We start from the raw sequence: 23,763 nt of genomic DNA on the forward strand, positions 1-23,763 counted from the left end.
CCTGCCACAAGAATAAAAATGGGCGAGGGTCGGACCACGGAAAGGTCCGTTGACCTTGTGGCAAGATCTTCCAGTTTTGGGGCAAGCGCAACCAGAAAATCCCATCCATTGGCCGGAATTTTACCGGCACACCTGCCCCTGAGAACAGCATTCTCTGTTGGCCTCAGGTGGGATCGTACGAAACTCGGACGGACGGGCTGGTAACATTCTACCCATAACATGGAACCGGAAATCAGTTCCAAGAGCCTGTGATGCTGAATCTTCATCTTTTCATAGATCTGGTAGGTTTTGTTTCGTTTCACGAATGTCTGACAGAACTAGTTACAGAGTAACGTCATCCTAACTGCGACTATCGTGAAGTGCTTCAGCAATGCAAGAGTTCAAAACTCATCCATATTAACTGTTCATAGTGAAAACACCAAAACTAAAATCAGGTGAAAATCAGATTACGCGGGAAAGCTAAATATTAACAAGTGTCCAAGATGTTCCCATTTTCTCACAACAATTTGCACTGTCAATGTTCATAGAATCCCTACAGCTCAGGATGAGGCCATTCGGCCCATCGAGTCTGCACCAACCACAATCCCACCTAGGCCCTATTCCCGTAATCCCAACTGTTTACCTGCTAATCCCCCGACACTAGGGTCAATTTAGCATGGCCAATCAACCTAACCCGCACATCTTTGGACTGTGGGAGGAAACCGGAGCCTCCTGGAGAAAACCCATGCTAATTCCCCTATTGGTCTATGCTTTCATCAGGCTAAAGTTCACGTTTATTTATTAGTGTCACATATAAGCTTACATTAACACTGCAATGAAGTTACTGTGAAAATCCCTTAGCCTCCACATTCCAGTGCCTGTTTGGGTACACTGAGGGGGAATTTAGCATGGCTAATGCACCTAACCAGCACATCTTGTGGACTGTAGGGGGAAACCTGAGCACCCGGAGGAAACCCACGCAGACGTGGGGAGAACATGCAAACAGACAGTGAGGAGGAAACTGATTAAATCCATCTTCCGAATTCTTAGGCATTGCAACTATAACCTTGTCACCACCAAGCCATCCATTCATTATCCTTAGTGGCCACTCTCAGAGGCACAGGACAAAAACAAACACAGCAGGCATGATAAGTGTTTGGACCGCTTGCTCACAGCCACCTTTCCAATAATAGATTGCTTCAGTTTACCAAAAAGTTATTGTCATCCCCACGTCTCACAGCTGTGGACTTCGGACCTGGGTTCAATTCCCGGCTTGGGTCTCAGTCTGTTTGCACGTTCTCCCCATATCTACGTGGGTTTCCTCTCACAGTCCGAAAGACGTGCTGGTCAGGTGCACTGCCATACTAAATTCTCCCTCAGTGTACTTGAATAGGTGCCTGAGTATGGCGACTGGGGGATTTTCACTGTAACTTCGTTGAGATGTTAATGTAAGCCTGCTTGTGGCACTAATGAATAAACTTATAAATAATAAATAAATAAACTTCAATACCGTTTGAGTTCAGCACTTTGTAGCCTGATAAGTATTCATAAAGACACCAGCAAAGCCTAATGGTTAGAAAGGCTAACCCTGTATCAGGCTAAGGGCCATGAGAGCAGCAAAGAACAGGGTGTACAGCGAGGGAATAAACACAGGAATTGATTGGACTGTGGCTATTGTTTTGCCTTGAAGTGATTGAACACATTGTGTTCCTGAGAAAATTACAACCCCTGACAGGGGCACGACTCTCAATATTTCCAACAGAAAAAAAGCGATTGATCAGTGCCTGTCCCATAAATACGTGATCTGAAGCATGATCAAATGTCAGCAGGATCTGCATAAGAGGAAGATCCTATGAGATATCAATAGCAGTAACCTGGGGTCAACCACTACAGAAGAAGCAGCAAGTCTGGGACTCAAAGACATCAGAGCGAAGCCTATCAGGGATGAATCTGAGCACTTCGCCTCATCACAGGTAGCATCTCTAAGCCCAAATCCTGAGTTCAGACATTTTGTGAAGTTGGTAGTTTTTGAATAACGTGTGTGTAACAAAGTTGGAGGCTAGTTACTTTGTGTGTAACGAAGTTTGATGCCTGGTATAGTTTTGTGCTAAATTAGTAAAGTACAGTGAAGGAGATCTGTTGTACAATAATTGAGAGCTTGAGTATCTCTGTCCACAGCACCAGTTAGACAGCAAAACGTTAGAATCATAGAATCCCTACAGTGCAGGAGGCGGCCATTCAGCCCTTTCGGGTTTGCACTGACTCTCTAACAGAGCATCTTACTCAAGCCCACTCCCTGCCCTATATCCGTTTAAGAGGCATCTTGACAGATATAGGAAAAGGCAGGGAATAGAGGGATACGGACCACGTAGAAACAAAAGGTATTTAGTTTAGAAAGACATCATGAGTCGGTGCAGGTCCTGTTCTGTGCTGTACTGTTCTTTGTCATCAGTGCCCCACACGTTTATTCCACTAATCCAACTGACCTACACATTTTGAGGCATTAAGGAACAATTGAACATGACCAATCCACCAAACCTCATACAACAGGCTACCTAAAAAGGCTGAAATCACTTTGCTGACAACCGTATTTGCGTCATAACGTCTGTCAGCTACAAATTGATGGAAAATTGCTAATTTTATTCTGCAAGTCATCTACTTTCTACTTTCTCAGAAAACTAAGGAAATTTGGTATGTAAGCTACGACTGTCACCAACTTTTACAGATGCACCATTCAAAGCATTCTTTCTGGTTGTATCACAGCTTGATATGGCTCCTGTTCTGCCCAAGGCCACAAGAAACTACAAAAGATTGGGAACGTAGCCCAATCCATCACTCAAACCAGCCTCCCAGCCACTGACTCTGTCTACACTTCCCACCACCTCAGAAAAACAGCCAGCATAATTAAGGACCCCATGCAACCCGGATATTCTCTCTTCAACTTTTTCCGTCGGGAAAAAGACAAAAGTCTGAGGTCACGTACCAATCAATTCAAGGACAGTTTCTTCCCTGCTGTCATCAGACTTTTGAATGGACCTGCCTCACACTAAGCTGATCCTTCTCTGCACCCTAGCTATAACTAGGGTGCAGAAGAGGCAGATGGCCTAATGGTATTATCGCTAGTCTATTAATCTAGAAACTCAGCTAACGTTCTGGGAACCCGGGATCGAATCCTGCCACGGCAGACGAATTGAATTTGAATTCAATTTGGGCGGCACGGTAGCACAGTGGTTAGCACTGTTGCTTCATAGCTCCAGGGTCCTGGGTTCGATTCCCGGCTCGGGTCACTGTCTGTGTGGAGTTTGCACATTCTCCTCGTGTCTGCGTGGGTTTTCTCCGGGCACTCCGGTTTCCTCCCACAGTCCAAAGATGTGTGGGTTAGGTTGATTGGCCATGCTAAGAAATTGCCCCTTAGTATCCAGGGATGCGTAGGTTAAAGGGATTAGTGGGTATAATATGTAGGGATATGGGGGTGGGGCCTGGGTGGGATTGTGTTCGGTGCAGACTTGATGGGCCGAAGGGCCTCTTCCTGCATTGTAGAGTTCTATCATTCTGTGACTGTAACACTACATTCTGCACTCTCTCCTTTGTCTATGCTTGTCTGTGTGGTGCACAAGAAAGAATACTTTTCACTATATGTTTATACATGTGGCAATAATAAACTAAATCTGGAAGCCATGTTTTATTCCCCCCTAGCGGAGGCACTTAACTGAAGAGTTAAACAAAAATTGATTATGAGTCATCTGAGGAGGTAGCAGGGTACATGACCAAAGGATTAACCAAGGAAGAAAGATGGATGGAGAGCTTTAGGGAGAAACTTTCAGAGATTAGGCCTTTGACAGCTGAAGGCACGGCTGCCAAAAGATGGAATGATTTAAACCTGGGTTGCTCAAGAGGCCAGAACTGAGCACCTGTGTACATCTCGGAGAAGTTTCAGGGCTGGAAGTTACAAAGGTCGGAACGGGTTGGCCATGAAAGGATTTGAAAACAAGAATAATAATTTTAAAATCGAGGTATTGCTTAATGGAGTGTCAGTGTAGATCAGCAAGCACAGAGCTGGTGAGTGAATGGGACTTGGCGCGAGTTAAGAAATGGGCGGGGGTGTGGGTGAACTTAAATTTACAAAGGGTAAAATATAGGAGGCTGGCCAGGTGTGAGCGGGAATAGTCAAGTCTGGAGGTAACAAAGGCACGGTGGTGTGGGGGGGGTGGTTTCATCACCAAATGAAGCAAGAATCAAATCAAGCTATGTTACAAAACGAGGAAATAGATGATCTTTGTGGTAGTATCATAGAAACATAAAAGACAGGAGCAGGAGGAGACCATTTGGCCCTTTGAGCCTGCTTCGTCATTCATCATGATCATGGCTGGTCATCCAACTCAATAGCCTCACCCTGCTTTCTCCCCATAACCTTTGATCCCATTTGCCCCAAGTTCTATATCCAGCCGCCTCTTGAATACATTCAATGTTTTGGCATCAACTACTTCCTGTGGTCATGCATTCCACAGACTCACTGGGTGAAGAAATAGCTCCTTATCTCTGTCCTAAATGGTCTACCCTGAATTCTCAGGCTGTGACCCCTAGTTCTTGACTCCCCCACCACCGGGAATATCCTCCCTGCATCTACTCTGTCTAGTCCTGTTAAAAGTCTCTGTAAGTCTCTATGAGACAGTGGGATGTGATCAGACACTCATTGGGACCCACATCACACTAAGGCCTGAACAGGCTGAGCTCTTTAAGAGAGGGCACTCGGTTATCAGAACCTTAAAACTTGTATGTTTTCCCTTGGCAGAAATAATAAATTAGTGTTGACGCAAACATAGTTTTTTTTTCTCTCCCCCTGTTTCAGCTGTCATCCTTTCCTTTCCTGTAACAAGCCACTTGTTACAACAGTACGGTTCCACGTGTAGCCCTCAAAGTGGCAATTCCTCCTGTTCGAACCTGCAGAGAGGATGCCAGGAGAGAGACCCTGGAGTAGAGCTGGAGCCACTTCACAATGCCAACTAACATATACCTGCATGCCCATTTTCTATCAGCGCATCTCAAGATGCAGATAACAGGTCAGATTCAGCCATGTTATTCTTTTTCCTCAGCTTTGTCATGACCAACAGCATTTAATAAGGGAGGTGATGGCCTAGTGGTATTATCGGTAGACTATTAATCAGCTAATGTTCTGGAGGCCCGGGTTCGAATCCCATTTCAGCAGATGGTGGAATTTGAATTCAATAAACAAAAATCTAGAATTAAGAACCTACTGATGACCATTGTTGGAAAATCCCATTTGATTCACTAACGCCCTTTAGGGAAGGAAATCAGCCATCCTTACCTGGTCTGGCCTACATGTGACTTCACAGCCACAGCATTGTGGTTGATTCTCAACTGCCCCTGGGCAGCTAGGAATGGGCAATAAATGCTGGCCCAGCCAGTGACACCTATGACCCATGGACGAATTTTTAAAAAATTCACCCGCTCTATCCTTTTTTCTCTACTTCATCATGACCGTTGGGATTCAATAACAGCCAATCTCCAGCTTAATAACAAACTATGAGTGGCACGGTGGTTAGCACTGCTGCCTCACAGTGCCAGGAACCCGGGTTCGATTCCTGGCTTGGATCATTGTCTGTTTCAGTTTGCACACTCTCCCCGTGTCTGCATGGGTTTCCTCTGGGTGCTCCGGTTTCCTCCCACAGTCCAAAGATGTGCGGGTTAAGTGGATTGGCCATGCTAAATTGTCCGTTAGTATCCTGGGATGCACAGGTTAGAAGGATCAGTGGGATAAGTACGTGGGGTTGCAGGGTTAAGGCCTTGGTGGGTTTGTTGTCGGTACAAGCTCGATGGGCGGCATGGCCTCCTTCTGCAGTGTACGGATTCTATGAATTTACTCTGATCAAGCAACGCAATCTGAATTGAAATGCCCTGTGGAAATCCCTGTATCCAGCAAAAAGATGCTTTGACTTGTAAAAAGTGTGGCTGTGTTTAGCAACCTTTGCCATTGGAGTAACTATATTTGAGAGTTCAGTGCTTTGGAAGCGCACATAAGGTAGACTGGAAATAACACACTCACAAAATCGGCAGAACAGTAATAATTAACAGAGTCCTCAAAACACAGAGCGAGTCAGGGATTGTGTGGAAAAAGGAAAGCTAGCTTAACACTGCCTTCACCAGAACTGACATTTAAGCTTATACGTGGACAGGAATCTGTTACAATGGGCTAACCTGGAATTAATTTGATCTACAGCTTTAAGCTTTCTGAGTGTAAGCTGCAAATGAGAGGTGGGGGTTTCATCCATTCACTTCCATACAATCAGAGCAGTGAGCAACAATGTGCTGTAACATAGCAATGGCCATTCAGCCCCTCGAACTAGTTCCACCCATTCAATTAGATCTGAAACTCGACTCCATTCAACCCACCTTCGATTCCTACGAAGAACTAATCAATCTCAGTAATAAACATTTTAATTGACACTGCGTGCGCAGCTACTTGAGTGGGAAGTGATCCGTAATTCCATCATTCTCTGTGTGGAAGGAGAAATAATTTCACTCCCAAATAACTTGGTTCAAGATCATGCCCATTTTGTTCTGGATTCTTCCATCAAGCACAGGGAAACAGTGCGACTGTACCTACTGCCATTCATATAGCACTTTAAACACTCCAAACAATCTAAGACCTCTAAGATACAACCCAAGTTTATGCCAGCGATACTCATTACCCAGGGAATCACTGCAGAGTTCGGGGTTGACAGCCTCAATGGAGTGGTTGTCCCAGTGGGGTCTCAAAATGGGGGTAAATGTGTGAAAAGGTTGCCTACCAGAATTAATGACTACGGCAATTTAAGCAGAAGGCCCACCTCCCCCAGAGCTGCAGGCAGATGACTGAACATCCGCCCCCCCCCCCAAAAAGAATTAAAACCTCAGCATGAAATCATTATTTCCACAAAGCTCTGAAGAAGTCATACTGGACTCAAAACTTGGCGGCACGGTGGTTAGCACTGCTGCATCATGGATGATTCCCAGCTTGGGTGATGTCCGTGCAGAGTTTGCACTTTCTCCCCATATCTGCGTGAGTTTCCTCTGGGTTTCTCCCACATTCCAAAAGACGTGCCAATTAGGTGCATTGATCTGTTACGATGCGATTTATTATTGTCACATGCATTCACAAACAGTGAAAAGTATTGCGTCTTGCACGCTATACAGACAAAACATACTGTTTGTAGAGAAGGAAAGGAGAGAGTGCCGACTGTAGTATTACAGTCATAACTAGTGTACAGAGAAAGGTCAACTTTATGCAAGGTAAGGCCAATCAAAAGTTTGACAGCAGCAGGGAAGAAACTGCTCTTGTGTCAGTTGGTACGTGACCTCAGACTTTTATATCTTTTTCCAAAAGGGAGAAGGTGGGAGAGAGAAAGTCCGGGGTGCAAGGGGTCCTTTAGCATTGACCATGCTAAATTCTCCCTCAGTTGTACCCAAATAGGTGCCAGAGTGTGGCAACTAGGGGGATTTTCACTGCAGTGTTTATAATAACCCTAGCTCTGTGAAGGGTCAGCTAGACTCTAAACATTGGCTCTATTCTCTCTCCACAGATGCTGTCAGACCTGCTGAGATTTTCCAGTCTTTTTCTGTTTTTGTTGTTATAAGGCTACTTGTGACACTATTAAACAAACTTTAAACTGTTTCCCTTTCCACACATAGTGCCGAGCAGTTTCTGTTTTTATTAAAGCGATACATCATTGTCAAGTTCCGGTCCCCCCACTTTCTCGAATGGATTTTGCCCTTTTAAACTGGGGGAGGTGGGTGGGGAGGAGGTTTCTATAAAAAGAATTTCAGAGGGAAAAATTTTGACATGGGTGATTTGACTTTGTCCCTGACACAGAATGACTCCCCCCCCCCCCCCCCCCTCACGCACACTCCGAATCAACAAGCGGACAAAAGTTGAGGAACTTACTTTCTCCTTCTAGTTTCTCTGCTCCCCGGCTCCAGGTGATCTGGCGAGTCTCCAGCTTTACCTGCAGGGTTCTCCTCTCCGGCCGCTGGGACTTCTTGGAATAGAACAGGGTCATGACGGTGCCCACCTCCAGATTCCTGCACAACTCGGCGATCTGGGGTTCGCTGGGCACGCCGTGGTTCTGCTGCAGTAACCCATTGTGGAATAACACCCCTGCCCCAGTGACACCAGCCATCCTCTTCACTTTGTGTGTGTGTGTGTGTGTCTGTCTGTCTAGGTGTGTTTGAGTCTGTCTCTCTGTGTGTATCTCTTGTGTCTGTAGGTGTGTGTTTGAGTCTGTCTCTCTGTGTGTATCTCTTGTGTCTGTAGGTGTGTGTTTGTGACTGTCTCTCTGTGTGTATCTCTTGTGTCTGTCTAGGTGTGTGTTTATGTGTGTGTTGGTGTCTGTCTCTCTGAGTGTGTGTTTCTGTGTGTGTCTGTGTGTTGGAAGAGGGGGAGAAAACAATACTCAGAATGAGATTGGGGAGGGGTTGGGGGGGGGGAAGTGAGTGAGAGGGGGCAGAGAGAGAATTTAAACACACACACACACAAAGGAAGCGGCGGCTGGAGGCAGTGCGATTTCAGGGTCAATTTCTGATCCTCTCTCTATTGTCCCCACTCCACGCGATTGAGGGAAAGCAGCAGGACAAAATCTTCACAAAGCCTGCAAAACTTCCCCCCCTCTTGTGTGGGGACTGCCCTTTAAAACCTCTCGCTCTTTCCACCTCCTTCCTCGGTCTGTCTGTCGCTCCTTCCGCTGCAGCTATTGATTATAGAGAAAAAATAGCAAATCCCTCTCTGCAACACACTCTGTAATGTTTATATGGATCACACATTTAAAAGGCGACGGTCCGGAAGTATGGCTGATAGCAGCAGCCTTCTCTTGTGATTTCACGTTGTTCTCCCAAATTACCAAGCAGGCTCAATCTCTCCAATGTGGCTTAAAACATCACACACAAAAAAAAATCAACTCCCTTTCTATTTCCCACTCCCTCCACACTCCAGCCTGGGGTTTTCTGATCTTCTCACTACTGCTCTCTCATTGCAGCTTGCACCCTGCCGGGGAGGCTGCATTCACAATCCATCTGGTTAAATGCGATACTTTTTCACCCTTCCCCCCTCTCTCCTCTGTAACCCCACCTCCAAGTGAATGCCGCACTTTTAAGATCTCGCTGTGTCTGTGTGCGAGCTTTGCATCACCAGGATTTGACTGAGAATGCAGCTCCCCCCCCCCCCCCCCCCCCACACACATACACACACACACACACACATCTCCCCCTCCTTATCAAGAGGCACAAGTACTGAGGGGAAAATGCAACAGGCTACATTTGCTTTAAGTTTATTTATTAATCACAAGTAGGCTTACGTTAACACTGCAATTAAATCACTGTAAAAATCCCTACTCGCCACACTCCCTGCGCCTTTTCGGATACAAAGAACATTACAGCACAGGAACAGGCCCTTCGGCCCTCCAAGCCTGCACTGTATATGCTGCCCGACTGAACTAAAACTCCTCATCCTTCCGGGGACCATATCCCTCTATTCCCATCCTATTCAAGTATTTGTCCAGACGCCCCTTAAAACTCACTATCGTATCTGCTTCCACTACCACCTCCCCCCTCCCCAGCAGCGAGCTACAGGTACCCACCACCCTCTGGGTAAAAAAAAAACCAAGGGAGAATTTAGCACAGCCAATGCCCCGGTCTTTCGGACCATGGGAGGAAACCAGAGCACCCAGAGAAGACCCACGCAGACACGGAGGAGAACGTGCAGACTCCACACCGTAATCCAAGCCAGGAATCGAACCGGGGTCCCTGGTGCTGGGAGGCAGTAGTGCTAATCACTGTGCTGCCGTGCTGCATGCAATGGAATCACTGTTGATCGCACCTTTTACACAAAAGGTGCCTGCCCCTGGGACACAGTGCAGCAGCATTCCTTAAACAAATGCAACACAAGAGGGTTGGCGATAACATATTTAAAAATGGGGAGGGGAAGATGAAGAGACGCTAACTGCAGAGAGGATTTGGCTGAGAGGGACTGTAAAAAGGATGCAAAGAATCAAGAATTAAGATAAAAGGAGTCATGTGTACACCAAACTTTTAACTCTTGACTCTCACTCCACAAACGTTAGAAGTCCTGTTGAGGGTTTTTCCAGCATTTTTAATGATATATTAAGAACTCGGCAAAACTGCCCGATACAGGACATTCCATTTTGAATATAATAGCATGAGGCAGGTTTCAAGAATGCAACTAGTTATAAAAGACATGTGCGCCCAAGCACACACACACACACAGGAAACATAAATGGATGCGGAAGATCAAAGAAGTGCTGGGTTGACAAAACCAAAGAGCGACTTGGCACAGAAAAGAGATGATAGATGATTGAAGCGATTCACTGGCTCAGAAGCAGCAAGGAGGGAGTGAATTCATTCACCCGCACCCCCACCCTCGCATGGCTACTGCTGCTGAGCTGCAGTGTTAAGCATGGTTTGTTTGGTAGCACTCCTGCTACTAGAGTCAGGAAGTTATGGGTTTGAGTCCGCCCCAAGACCAGATTTTGGCTAACTCTAACACAGTGCTGAGAAAGTGCTGCATTGCCAGAGGTACCATCTTTCAGGTCAATAGAAAATTCAGAGCATGGGGTCAGCGGACAAGCAACAGAATGGAAAAGAAGCCAGCTACAAACTGATCAATTCTATTGGGTCTCCTCCGGGTGCTCCAGTTTCCACCCACAGTCCAAAGATGTGCAGGTTAGTGGGATTGGCCATGCTAAATTACTTCTTAGCGTCCCAAGATGTGTAGGTTAGGGGTGATTAGTGGGATAAACACGTAGAGTTACAGGGATAGGGCCTGAGTAAGATGCTCTGTCTGAGAGTGGTGCAGGCTTGATGGGCCGAACGGCCTCTCCTTGCATTGTAGGGATTCTACAGGCACAGAGCGAGACTCTGTGTTTACAATAGAAAGGGATGCAGACAAAATGTTAGTACAAGTGGAGATGATGAGTGAAAATGGAAAGGAAGGATTAGCAGGGTAAGTTGCCTGGTCTGGGTTTCTTGCATCCCAAGTTACAAGGAGAAGTGGGGATTGAAATAAGAACATAAGAACATAAGAAATAGGAGCAGGAGTAGGCCATCTAGCCCTTTGAGCCTGCCCCGCCATTCAATAAGATCATGGCTGATCTGTCGTGGCTCAGTTCCACATTCCCGCCCTCTCCCCATAACCCTTAATCCCCTCTCTTATCAAAAACCCATCAACCCTCTTCTTAAATATATTTAGCGAGGCAGCCTCCACCACTTCAACAGGCAGAGAATTCCAGAGATTCACCACCCTTTGAGTGAAGAAGTTCTTCCTCAACTCTGTTCTAAACCGCCCCCCCCTTTATCTTGAGGCTGTGCCCCCTAGTCCTACTGTCCTTTCTGAGTGGGAAGAGTCTCTCCACCTCTATCCTATCCATCCCATTCATCATCTTATATGTCTCAATGAGATCTCCCCTCATTCTTCTAAACTCTAATGAGTACAAGCCTAGTTTATTCAGCCTCTCCTCATAGCTCAACCCCCTCAACTCCGGCATCAGCCTAGTAAACCTCCTCTGCACTCCCTCCAAGGCCAAAATATCCTTGCGTAAGTACGGCGCCCAAAACTGCACAGACTTGCCATAATCTTCCCAAGAAACTGGGCAGGTGCCAGACATAGCCTGGAATGAAATTGGTGAGGATGGTGGAGACAAGTTCGATTGAGGCATTCAAAAGAGAATTGGATTGTTTATCTGAAAAGGAAGAGTGTTCAGGTACAAGGCAGGGGAATGAGACTAGGTAGGATGCTCTTTCATCAGAAAACCAGTGCAGACACAATGGGTCAAATGGCCCTCTTCTGCAGTGTAAAAAGGATGGTTCTGAGCGTGGATTTTTAGCTACAAGGTTAAGTCGTTCTCCTTGAAACAAAGGAGGCTGAGGAGTGATTTGCTAGAGGTGAACAAGGTGAAGACAGGTAAGGCAGACAAAGAAACATCATTCCCATAAGCTGTTGGTACAAGGACTAGGGGACAAAGATTTAAAGTTTGGGGCAAGAGATGCTGCGGATGTGACAAGGAACTTTCAAAAAGCACAATGAGTGGTAATGACCTGGAACTCGTTGCCTACCAGAGTGGCAGACTCAGGTGGCACAGTGGTTAACACTGCTGCCTCACAACTCAGGGACCCAGGTTCAATTCAAGTCTCGGGTCACTGTCTGTGTGGAGGTTGCACATTCTACCCGTGACTGTGTGGGTTTCCTCTGGGGGCTCCGGTTTCCTCCCACACTCCAAGGACGTGCAGGTTAGGTTGATTGGCCATGCTTAGTGTCAGGGAGACTAGGGGAGTAATTATTTGGGGTTATGGGGATTTGACCTGGATGGGGTTGTTGTCAGTGCAGGCTCGATGGGCCAAATGGCTTCCTTCTGCACTGTAGGGATTTTATTCTATGAAGATAATGAATGATTTAAAAAAAGGAAATTGCATGGGCACTTGAGGGATAAACATGAAGGGATACAAGGATAGACTGGGAAGGTGGAAGGGACTGATGGCACTCGATGGGCAGAATGGCCTTCTTCTGTCCTGTAATCATTCCACGGGGAGCATTGCTGGAACCACTGTTGTTTGCCATTTACATATGCAATCTGTAACCAGGAATCAGAAGAAGAATTTCAAAATTAGACAACATCAAATTGGTGGACATATTCAATGCTGAGGAAAACTGTAATAAAATACAAATTGACTTTGCTTACAGGATAAATGTGTTTTTGACAAATTAATTTCCAGATGGGGTAAGGTGCAATCAAGTCGAACAATTGGAGGCCCAACACTCCTGGCTAGCAAAGTTTAAATCGGGCAGAGGTGCCAAGGTGTCTAGAAACACAGATAGAAAAGTAGCAGTTAATAAGATCATAAGAATGCAAACAAAGTACTGGGTTATTTTCTAAAGGGATACAATTCAAAAGAAAAGTTACTTTAAACTTGCATTGAACTAGACGCAAACCTCACAGCTCTGGTCTCCATATTAAATAAAAATGAAGTGTCACATGCCATTGTCCCAGATAACCACAGGGAGACTGTTGGCGATTTAACCTGAGGATCACCACACCTCAGGCGAGGGGCAAGGTTGAGAAGGCAGGGCCCTTTACGAACAACCTCAGCAGGTACGGGAATTGAACCCACGCTGTTGGCATCGCTCTGCATCACTAACCAACTGTCCAACTATCCGAGCTAAACCAACCTCCGTTATAATAAAAATATCAAGAACTGTCAAGGGCGCAAAACTGTTGCAGGGTTGATGCTGCTACTGAAATGTTAGATCTATGGGGAGCGATTGAACAGATTGGGAATTTTTTTCTCAGGGAAAGAGTGAGGGCTGAGCTGATAGAGGTCTTCAAGAACGGGGAATGATTTGACAGTAGACTTAGGCAAAGTACTTTCTACTTCTTGGCTGAGTGTTGGGGTGGAGACCAAAACTAGGGGCCATAATTACAAAAGATAGTCATAATTAAATCCAGCAGGGAATTTACAAGAATCTTTTCACCCAGAGAGAGGGTAGTTGAATTTGAGGAACCTGCTGTCGCAAGGAATAGCAAATTAATGTAGATGCTGGAATTTGAAACAAAAACAGAAGATGCTGGAAAATCTCAGCAGGTCTGACAGCGTCTGTGGAGAGAGAATAGAGCCAACGTACTGAGTCTGGATGTGCATGCTCGAAATGTTAGCTCTGTTCTTGTTCAAGGTTTATTCAAGGAACAGCTACTGCATCTCCTTGATAAGTGTGTACCCTGTCAGGCAGGGAGGAAGTGGTCGAGCGACGGAACCGTGGTTTACTAAAGAAGTTGAATCTCTTGTGAAGAGGAAGGAGACTTATGTAAAGCTGAGACGTGAAAGCTCAGTTAGGGCGCTTGACAGTTACAAGTTAGCCAGGAAAGACGTAAAGAGAGAGCTAAGAAGAACCTAGAGGGGACATGAGAAATCTTTGGCAGGTAAGATCAAGGAAAAATCTAAAGCTTTCTATAGGTATTTCAGGAATAAAGGAATGACTAGGGTTAGATTAGGGCCAGTCAAGGACAGTAGTGGGAAGTTGTGTGTGGAGTCCGAAGAGATAAGAGGTGCTAAATTAATATTTTTCTTCAGTGTTCACACAGGAAAGAGACAATGTTGTCGAGGAGAATACTGAGATACAGGCTATCAGACTAGACAGGATTGAGGTCCGTAAGGAGGAAGTGTAGCAATTTTGGAAAGTGTGAAAATAGGTAAGTCCCCTGGGGCGGACGGGATTCATCTTAGGATTCTCTGGGAAGGTAGGGAGGAGATTGCAGAGTGTTTGACTTTGATCTTTATGTCATCATTGACTACAGGAATAGTGCCAGAAGACTGGAGGATAGCAAATGTTGTCCCCTTATTCAAGAAGGGGAGTAGAGACAACCCTGGTAATTATAGACCAGTGAGAAAAGAACCTACCTCTGATATCTCTCCTATATCTGTCACCCCTCAATTTAAAGCTATGTCCCCTCGTGCGAGCATCACCATCCGAGGAAAAGGCTCTCACTGTCCACCCTATCTAATCCTCTGATCATTTTGTATGCCTCTATTAAGTCACCTATTAACCTTCTTCTCTCTAACAAAAACAGTCTCAAGTCCCTCAGCCTTTCCTCATAAGGCCTTCCAACCATACCAGGCAACATCCTGGCAAATCTCCTCTTCACCCTTTCCAATGTTTCCACTTCCTTCCTATAATGCGGCAACCAGAACTGTACGCAATACTCCAAGTGCGGTCGCGTCAGAGTTTTGAACAGCTGCAACATGACCTCATGGCTCCGAAACTCAATCCCTCTACCAATAAAAGCTAACACATCGTATGTCTTCTTAACAACCTTATCAACCTGGGTGCCAACATTCGGGGATCTATGCACATAGACAACGAGATCTCTCTGTTGTGGGCAAAGTTTTAGAAAGGATTATAAGAGATCGGATTTATAATCATCTAGAAAGGAATAATTTGATTAGGGATAGTCAACACAGTTTTGTGAAGGGTAGGTCATGCCTCACAAACCTTATTGAGTTCTTTGAGAAGGTGACCAAAGAGGTGGATGAGGGTAAAGCAGTTGAGGTGGATTTCAGTAAAGCTTTTGATAAGGTTCCCCACGTTAGGCTATTGCAGAAGATATGGAGGCATGGGATTGAGGGTGATTTAGCAGTTTGGATCAGAAATTGGCTAGCTGTAAGAAGACAGAGGATGATGGTTGATGGGAAATGTTCATGCTGGAGTTTAGTTACAGTGGTGTACCGCAAGGATCTGTTTTGGGGCCACTGCTGTTTGCCATTTTTATAAATGACCTGGATGAGGGCGTAGAAAGATGGATTAGTTAATTTGCGGATGACACTAAAGTCAGCGGAATTATGGACAGTGTGGAAGGATGTTGCAGGTTACAGAGGGACATAGATAAACTGCAGAGCTGGACTGAGAGGTGGCAAATGGAGTTTAATGCGGAAAAGTGTGAGGTGATTCATTTTGGAAAGAGTAGCAGGAATACAGAGTACTGTGCTAATGGTAAGTTATTTGGTAGTCTGGATGAGCAGAGAGATCTCGGTGTCTATGTGCATAGATCCCTGAAAGTTGGCACCCAGGTTGATAGGGTTGTTAAGAAGGTGTACAATGTGTTAGCTTTTATTGGTAGAGGGATTGAGTTTCGGAGCCATGAGGTCACGTTGCACCTGTACAAAACTCTGGTGCGACCACACTTGGAGTATTGCGTACAGTTCTGGTCGCCGCATTGTAGGAAGGAAGTGGAAACATTGGAAAGGGTGAAGAGGAGATTTGCCAGGATGTTGCCTGGTATGGTGGGAAGGTCTTATGAGGAAAAGCTGAGGGACTTGAGGCTGTTTTTGTTAGAAAGGAGGAGGTTGAGAGGTCACCTAATTGAGGTATACAAGAGGATTAGATAGGGTGAACAGTGAGAGCCTTTTCCTCGGATGGTGATGGCTAGCACGAGGGGACATAGCTTTAAATTGAGGGGTGATAGATATAGGACAGATATCAGATGTAGGTTCTTTACTCAGAGAGTAGCAAGGGCGTGGAATGCCCTGCCTGCAGCAGTAGTGGACTCACCAACATTAAGGGCATTTAAATGGCCATTAGATAAACACATGGATGATATCGGAATAGTGTAGGTTAGACAAGCTTTAGATTGTTGCACCGACCTGTGAAACCATCGAGGGCCGAAGGGCCTGTACTGCGCTGTAATGTTCTATGGTCTTTCTCCACAGACCTGCTGAGATTTCCCACCATCTTCTGTTTTTGTTATCATAAGGAATAAATGCTGGACAACATGATCCACATAAAGAAGGAACTCGATAAATACTGAGGGGGGAATTAGATAGAAGGATACACAGTTAAACCTGACTATATTTAATCTATTAAAATGCTGCTATCGTTCTTCCTGATGTACTAGTGGATGAATACATGGATATACAATCGTACAGAGTGCGTATAGCACAGAAACAGACCATTCAATCCAGCAGCCTCTGTTGATGTTTATGCTCCATTATGAGCCTCCTCCCACCCCTCTCCATCTAACCTCATCAACAATTCCATCCATTCCTTTCTCCCCTCTGTGTTCATATTTTTCCTTTGAAACGCATCTACAATACACGCTTACGTTACTCTGTGGCAGCGAGTTTCAGAGTCTTACCATTGTCTGGTTAAAGATGGAGGAGTCGGAGAAAGCTTCTGTGGAGCACAAGCATGGGTATGGTTCTGTTGGAGCGGCACGATGACACAGTCGTGCCTCACAGCGCTCAGGGTCCTGGGTTCGATTCCTAGCTTGGGTCACTGTCTGTGCGGAGTCTGCACATTCTGTGTCTGAATGGGTTTCCTCTGGGTACTTCGGTTTCCTCCCATAGTCCGAAAGACCTGCTGGTTAGGCGCATTGGCTATGCTAAATTCTCCATCAGTGTCCCCGAACAGGCGCTGGAGTCTGGCGAGTAGAGGATTTTCACAGTACCTTCATTGCAGTGTTAATGTAAGCCCACTTGTGACTAGTCAATACATTTTACTTCACTTTGCGCTGAATGAATGGCTTGCATTCTGTAAATTCTATTTAAATTCCACAATTGGGTTCTTAAAACTGTTAATATTAATGTGGCCCAACCAATGACTTTATGGATTTAACATGACTTCTTTATCTGCTTTCCTCAACGCCTCGATAAGAACCTGGAAAAGTGTTAACTCCTTGTATAACACGCCTCCCTTTCTCTTACAAAAAAAGCCCACAGAATCAACCATCAAAATCTCTTGCATCATTTTTATCTTTGCAACAGTTTCCACCCACACTGGTGAGGTGGAGAACTTGCATTGCCAGGCGACCTTACAGACTGTGACGCAGATGTTAAGTTGTTCAATCACACACAGGAGAACATAATAATCCAAGGCAAGCGCTGTGGGGATGAAAAGCCATCACTCAGCCTTTCATACTCCTTCAGGGTAGAGTTCAGTTCAGCGGGAAGATTGCATGGATTGGGAGTCTTAGCTCCGAAATAGCAAATTACCTTTCTACACACACGCTGCAAGCTTGGTCCTCTTTCTTAAGTCTGTGAAGTTCCACGTTCATTTTAAAGTTTATTTATTAGTGTCACGTTAGAAGTTACTGTGAAAATCCCTTAGTCGCCACAGCCCACCGCCTGTTCGGGTTCACTGCAGGAGAATTTATCTTATTTTTTAAAAAGCAGTTGCTTTAGTTGATGCATCAATGGATGGATAACTGATGCACCAATGGACGAATACAAGGCATTACGGGGTTTAAAGCACAGCAATGGGCCATTCGGCCCAACAGCTCATGCTGTCTAGGGCTCCATACAAGCCCCCTGCCACCCCTCTTTCGTCCAACCTCATTGACATTTCCAGGTATTCCTGTCTCCCGTTTCTGTTTACCGCTTCTCCCTTTAAACGCAGCTCAATCACATACGGAAAAGGAGGGTAGGCCATTCGGCCCCTCAAGCCTGTTCCTCCATTTAATAAGATCGAGACTGATTGGACAGTAACGTCAAGTCTGCATCCTGCCTACCTCCGATAACCTATCACCCCCCCCACCCCCGCTTCCCCCCAGCTTCTAACCATCTCTGCCTTCAAAACATACAAAGATTCTGCTGCCGCTATCTTTTCAGGATGAGGTTTCAAAGACTCATGACCTGTGTTAGTGTAAGCCAATGTGTGGCACTAATTATCAAAATTATAGCTGAGTGAAAACATTTCTTCTCATCTCTGTTTTAAATGGGTGACCCCTTATTTTTAATCAGTGACCCCCCCCAACCCCGGTTTTAGATTCTCTCACAAAAGGCAACATCCTCTCCACATCCACCCTGTTAATATCCCTCAGGATTTTTTTAAAACATTCAAACAAGTTGCCTCTTACCCCTCTAAACTCCAGCAGATACAAGCCCAGCCTGTCCCACTCTTGCCTCAGAAAACAACCCATCCATTCCAGGTATTAGTCTGGTAAACTTCCTCTGACCTGCTTCCTACATAATTACATCCTTGGTGATGCCAGACGTGGTCTCACTGGTACTCTGTATCACTAAACCATAATCTTCCTTCTTTTGTATTCAATTCCCCTCGAAATAAAAAAAATTCTATTCGCTTTCCTAATTACTTGCTGTACCTGCACACCAGCCTTTTGCAATTCATGCACTAAGACACCCCAGATCCCTCTGCATTTCAGTGCTCTGTAATCTCTCACTATTTAGGTAATGATTCTCTTTTATTCTTCCTGTCAAAATGGACAATTTCACATTTCCATGCATTTGCCAGACCGTTGCCCACTTACTCAATTCTTCTTTTGTCACCTCCTTATGTCCACTTCACAACTTACTTTCCTATTTTTTTTAATTCATTCATGAGACATGGGTGTTGCTGGCTGGGCCAGCATTTATTGCCCTTCCCTAGTTGCCTGAGGGCAGTTGAGAGTCCACCACATTGCTGTGGCTCTGGAGTCACATGTAGGGCCAGACCAGGTTAGGACAGCAGATTTCCTTCCTTAAAGGACATTAGTGAATCAGTTGGGTTTTTTTGGGGTATGGAATCAACAAATTTGGCAATCATCCCATCCTTCCCTTCATCAAAGTCATTTATATAAATTGAGCTCCATGTGATACACCACTTGATACATCTTTCCAACCAGAAGAACATACATTTATGCCTTTTCTCTGAAAGCTTGTGAGTTTACTATCAAATAAATCGGTTGGACTTAAACCTGGTGTTGTCAGACTTCTTCCTATTAGCCAGCCAATCTTTTAACCGTGAATGCGTTACCTCCGGTACCATGAGCTTCTATTTATCAAATGCCTTCTGGAAATCTAAGTACATTACATCCACTGGTACCCCTTTATCCATAGCATGTTACAGCCTCAATGAACTCCAATCAGTTGATCAAACATGATTTCCCCAATTTCCCTTTCACTAAACCATGTTGACTCTGCCTGCTTACTTTGAACCTATTCAAGTGACCTGCTAAAGCTTTGTTAATAATAGCTCCCAACATTTTCCCCACGAAAGATGTTAAGCTGACTGGTCTGTGCTTTCCTGCTTTCTCTCTCCCTCCCTTTTTGAATAATGGAGTCACATTTGCCATCTTTCAATTTAATGGGGCCTTCCTAGGATCCAAAGAGTTTTGGAAAATTAAACTCAATGCATTATCCATCGCACTGTCCACTTCTTTTAACAACCTAGGACGAAGACAATCAGAACTACCCAGCTTCTCTGTGGTAGCGAGTGCCACAGTCTCACTATTCCCTGGGTGAAGAAGTTTCTTCTGAATTCTTCTACCCAGCCGCCTCCCTTCCGCCCTGTCCCCATAACCACATGCATTTACCACGGCCAACCCACCTAACCTGCACATCTTTGGATTGTGGGAGGAATTGGAGCACTCGGAGGAAACCCACGCAGACATGGGAAGAACATACAGATTCCACAAAGTCACCCAAGGCCAGAATTGAACCCAGGTCCCTGGGTCTCTGGACTGATAGTCCAGTGACATTAGCACTCTGCCACGGCCCCCAGTTCTTTGATGCCCCGGGATACTTTCGTAGAGGTGATGTCCTAATGGTAGTGTCACTAAACCATTAATCCAGAAACCCATCTAATGTTCTGGGGGACCCAAGTTCGAATCCCACCACAGCAGATGGTGAAATTTGAATTGAATTCAATAAAAAAAATTTGGTATTAAGAGTCCACTGATGACCAGGAAACCATTGTCGATTATCAGAAAATCCATCTGGTTCACCAATGTCTTTTAGAAAAGGCAATCTGTTGTCCTTACCTGGTCTGGCCTACATGTGACTCCAGGGCCATAGCAATGTGGTTGACTCTCAAATGCCCTCCAAGGGCAACTAGGGATGGGCAATAAATGCTGGCCAGCCAGCGATGTCCATGTCCCTCGAACGAATAAACAAAACTAGTACAGTGCAAGCAAAGCTCACCCCAATGAACAGCTTCTCCTTTCCCCAGTATTTGCACCACTTCTCCCAGCATTGTAAATGTTCTCCTGCACCAATCCTTGACCCGCATTTTCAACTCTGACTCTATTTACCCCATGCCACTTTGCTTGTGATTCAAACAGTAGTCCAGAGATTGTTATCTTTCTAGTTCTGCTTTTTAATTTGACCTTCATCTGTTCATATTCACTTAGCAGGACCTCAGGGTGGCACAGTGGTTAGCACTGCTGCCTCACAGCACCAGGGATCTGGGTTTGATTCCCAGCTTGGATCATTGTCTGTATGGAGTCTGCACATTCTCCCCGCGTCTGCGTGGGTTTCCTCCCACAGTCCGAAAGGCACGCTGGTTAGGTGCACTGGCTATGCTAAATTCTTCAAACGGGTGCCAGAGTGCAGAGGGGATTTTCACAGTAACTTCATTGCAGTGTTACTTATAAATAAGCTTTTAAAAAATACTTTTTCTCGCTATCTGTACTTATATCCACTTGGACCATGACAATTGGATCCTTCCCCTTGCACTCCAGCACTGAGATGTCCTTAACTCTGGCATCAGGTGAGTCTCAGGACTCACTTGGTCGCAGAGAATAGTGTCTAGCTCCGCTTACAACCACGTTCGTTTTTACTCCCCTAACTAGAATGTGCTCTGTAGCACAGTGCTACACAGACTTACCTGATAAGGAAGCAGTGCTCCAACAGCTAGTGGCTTTTACTACCAAATAAACATGGTGTTGTGAGACTTCTTACTGTGTTTACCCCAGTCCCACGGCGGCATCTTCACATCAGCACAATGCTGTAGTCAGTTTGCTCATCCTGTCTGTAGCCCCTGCTCTTGCTAAACACAGGCTACTAGATCCTCACAGCTGCTGGACAAATGCAAAGACAGAGGTTCCTCCAGTGCTGCTTCACGGCACCAGGGACCTGGACTCAATTCCCAGCTTGGGTCACAGTCTGTGTGGAGACTGCCTGTTCTTCCCATGTCTGCATGTGTTTCCTCGCAGAGCGTGAAAGATGTGCTAGTTAGATGCTTTGGTTTTGTTTAGTTTAATTTATTCTTGTCACAAATAGGCTTTACATTAACACCGAATTGTAAATCCTCTAGTTGCCACACTCTGGCGCCTGTTTGGGTGTATAGAGGGAGAATTTAACATGGTCAATGCATCTAACCAGCGCGTCTTTTGGACTGTAGGAGGAAACTGGAACACTGGGAAGAAACCCACGCAGATGCAGGGAGAACGTGCAGACTCCACACAGACAGTGACCCAAGCCGGGAATTGAACCCGGGTCCCTGGTGCTGTGAGGCAGCAGTGCTGACCACTGTGCCATCATGCTGTCCTACCATGGTAAATTCTCCCTCACTGTACCCAACCAAGCAGCAGGGTGTGGCAACTAGGGGATTTTCACAGTAACTTCTTTGCAGCGTTGTTGTAAGCCTACTTGTGACACTAATAAATAAATTTTAAACTTATGAATCCCCATGCCATATTGGCCTCATTCATAATCATACCCTCCGTGTCCTTGACTACAAACCATATCTGAAACCCTTAATCTAAGGAGTGGGGCTTCCTCCTGACACAAAATGTCCAGCTAATTTGGAGAGGGTGCAGAGGAGGTTTACCAGGATGTTGCCTGGTATGGAGGGGAGATCCTATGAGGAGAGTCTGAGAGATTTGGGGTTGTTTTCGCTGGAAAGAAGGCGGCTAAGAGGGGACCTTATTGAAACATATAAGATGATTAGAGGTTTAGACAGGGTGGATAGTGATAGCCTTTTTCCTAGGATGGAGAAAGCTAGCACGAGGGGGCACGGCTTTAAATTAAGGGGGGGTAGTTATAGGACTGATGTCAGGGGTAGGTTCTTTACCCAGAGGGTGGTGAGGGACTGGAATGCCCTGCCAGCTGCAGTTGTAAATGCGCCTAGTTTGGGGGCGTTTAAGAGATCTGTGGATAGGTTTATGGATGATATGGGATTGGTTTAGATTAGTGGGTTAGTGTTGTTTTTTTTAAAAGCTGGTCGGCGCAACATCGTGGGCCGAAGGGCCTGTTCTGCGCTGTAATGTTCTATGTTCTATGTTCTATTAACCTTTGCTGATGCATCGCAGCGTCTGAAGCTCAGACTCCATCCAGCTCATCAACTCAAGAGCACAAGTTCCTCAAGCTGCAGATGTGATAGCTTTGGTTTAAATGGAGAACAGCGCCCCCAGGTGATGGTGTTTTCATCAACAAAAATCCCAACTCAAAATTATCCCAAAAACCACGCCTCCCCTTTTGGATACATTTAACCTTCAGTCGCCGAGCACCGGTGGCTAAAAATTATCAGTAGCGTTTTGGGAGATGTTTTAAACTGGGCTTTTTAAAATCTTTCATGGGATGAGAGCTATCACTGGCTAGGCCAGCTTTTGTTGCCCTTTGCAAACTACCCGTGGTAGATTGGACAATGGAGAGGCTTGCTAGGCCATTTCAGAGTCAACCACAATGAGGTACAAATAGCGTAGACCAGGTGAGGATGGCAGATTTCTTTACTAGATTGTAGAATCCCTACAGTGCAGGAGGCCATTCGGCCCATTAAATCTGCACCAACCATAATCCCACCCAGCTTCTTTCCCCACAACCCTACGTATTTACCCCGCTAATCACTCTGACACTAGGGACAATTTTAGTATGGCCAATCAACTTAACCTGCATATCTTTGGGGTGTGGGAGGAAACCGGAGCACCCAGAGTAGACACGGGGAGAACGTGCAGACTCCGCACAGACAGTGACCCAAGTTGAGAATCAACCTCAAGTCCCTGGTGTGGTGAGGCATCAGTGCAAACCACCCTGCTACCGCCCCACCCATGATGGGGTGCCTAACCTAGCAATTCTCACCAGCCATGAGCTGGGAGCCCTGGAACTACAGTATGAATGGGGGCGGGGGGGTGGTGTTGGGTGATCAGGTCTCTGACAGGCTGGTGTCTCTGAGGACAGTAAGAGTCCAATGGGTAGAAACGTGATAGGCTGAGAGTGAAAAGAATGTCTGGATATCTCATCCTGCAAAAGGCTTCAGTGATGCACCAATCATTGTAATACCATTGATACCAATTGTACCAAGGTACAAAGCATTGACATTGACTCTGGGTGATCTGATTGCTCTCATCCCTCAGATGAGCCATCTATCACAGTCAGCCAGACGCATCATCAGCAAATACAAGCTTAAGACAAAGTGAGCACAGCCAAAGGTTTGCACTGGGTATGTTTCCTATTCATATCATGAGTTAATAAATGACCTGGCTGTCACTATAAATCACTACTTGCTTGCAAGCCAAG

The 23,763-nt window shown here is 45.6% G+C and overlaps 1 protein-coding gene across 1 annotated transcript in view; it reads right to left on the minus strand.

Annotated features, from left to right (window-relative positions):
* plcg1 (phospholipase C, gamma 1) overlaps positions 1 to 8,419 on the minus strand; it is a 136,127-nt gene extending 127,708 nt beyond the window's left edge. Inside the window, exon 1 of the mRNA XM_080204689.1 lies at positions 7,922 to 8,419. Coding sequence (XP_080060815.1) covers positions 7,922 to 8,156 — 235 coding nt within the window. The 5' untranslated portion in view covers positions 8,157 to 8,419. The remainder of the gene's footprint in view (positions 1 to 7,921) is intronic.
* Between the last annotated feature and the right edge of the window lie 15,344 nt (positions 8,420 to 23,763).

The sequence above is a fragment of the Carcharhinus amblyrhynchos genome, chromosome 16 (assembly GCF_965287045.1).
Source record: "Carcharhinus amblyrhynchos chromosome 16, sCarAmb.v2.hapA, whole genome shotgun sequence".
NCBI lineage: Eukaryota > Metazoa > Chordata > Chondrichthyes > Carcharhiniformes > Carcharhinidae > Carcharhinus > Carcharhinus amblyrhynchos.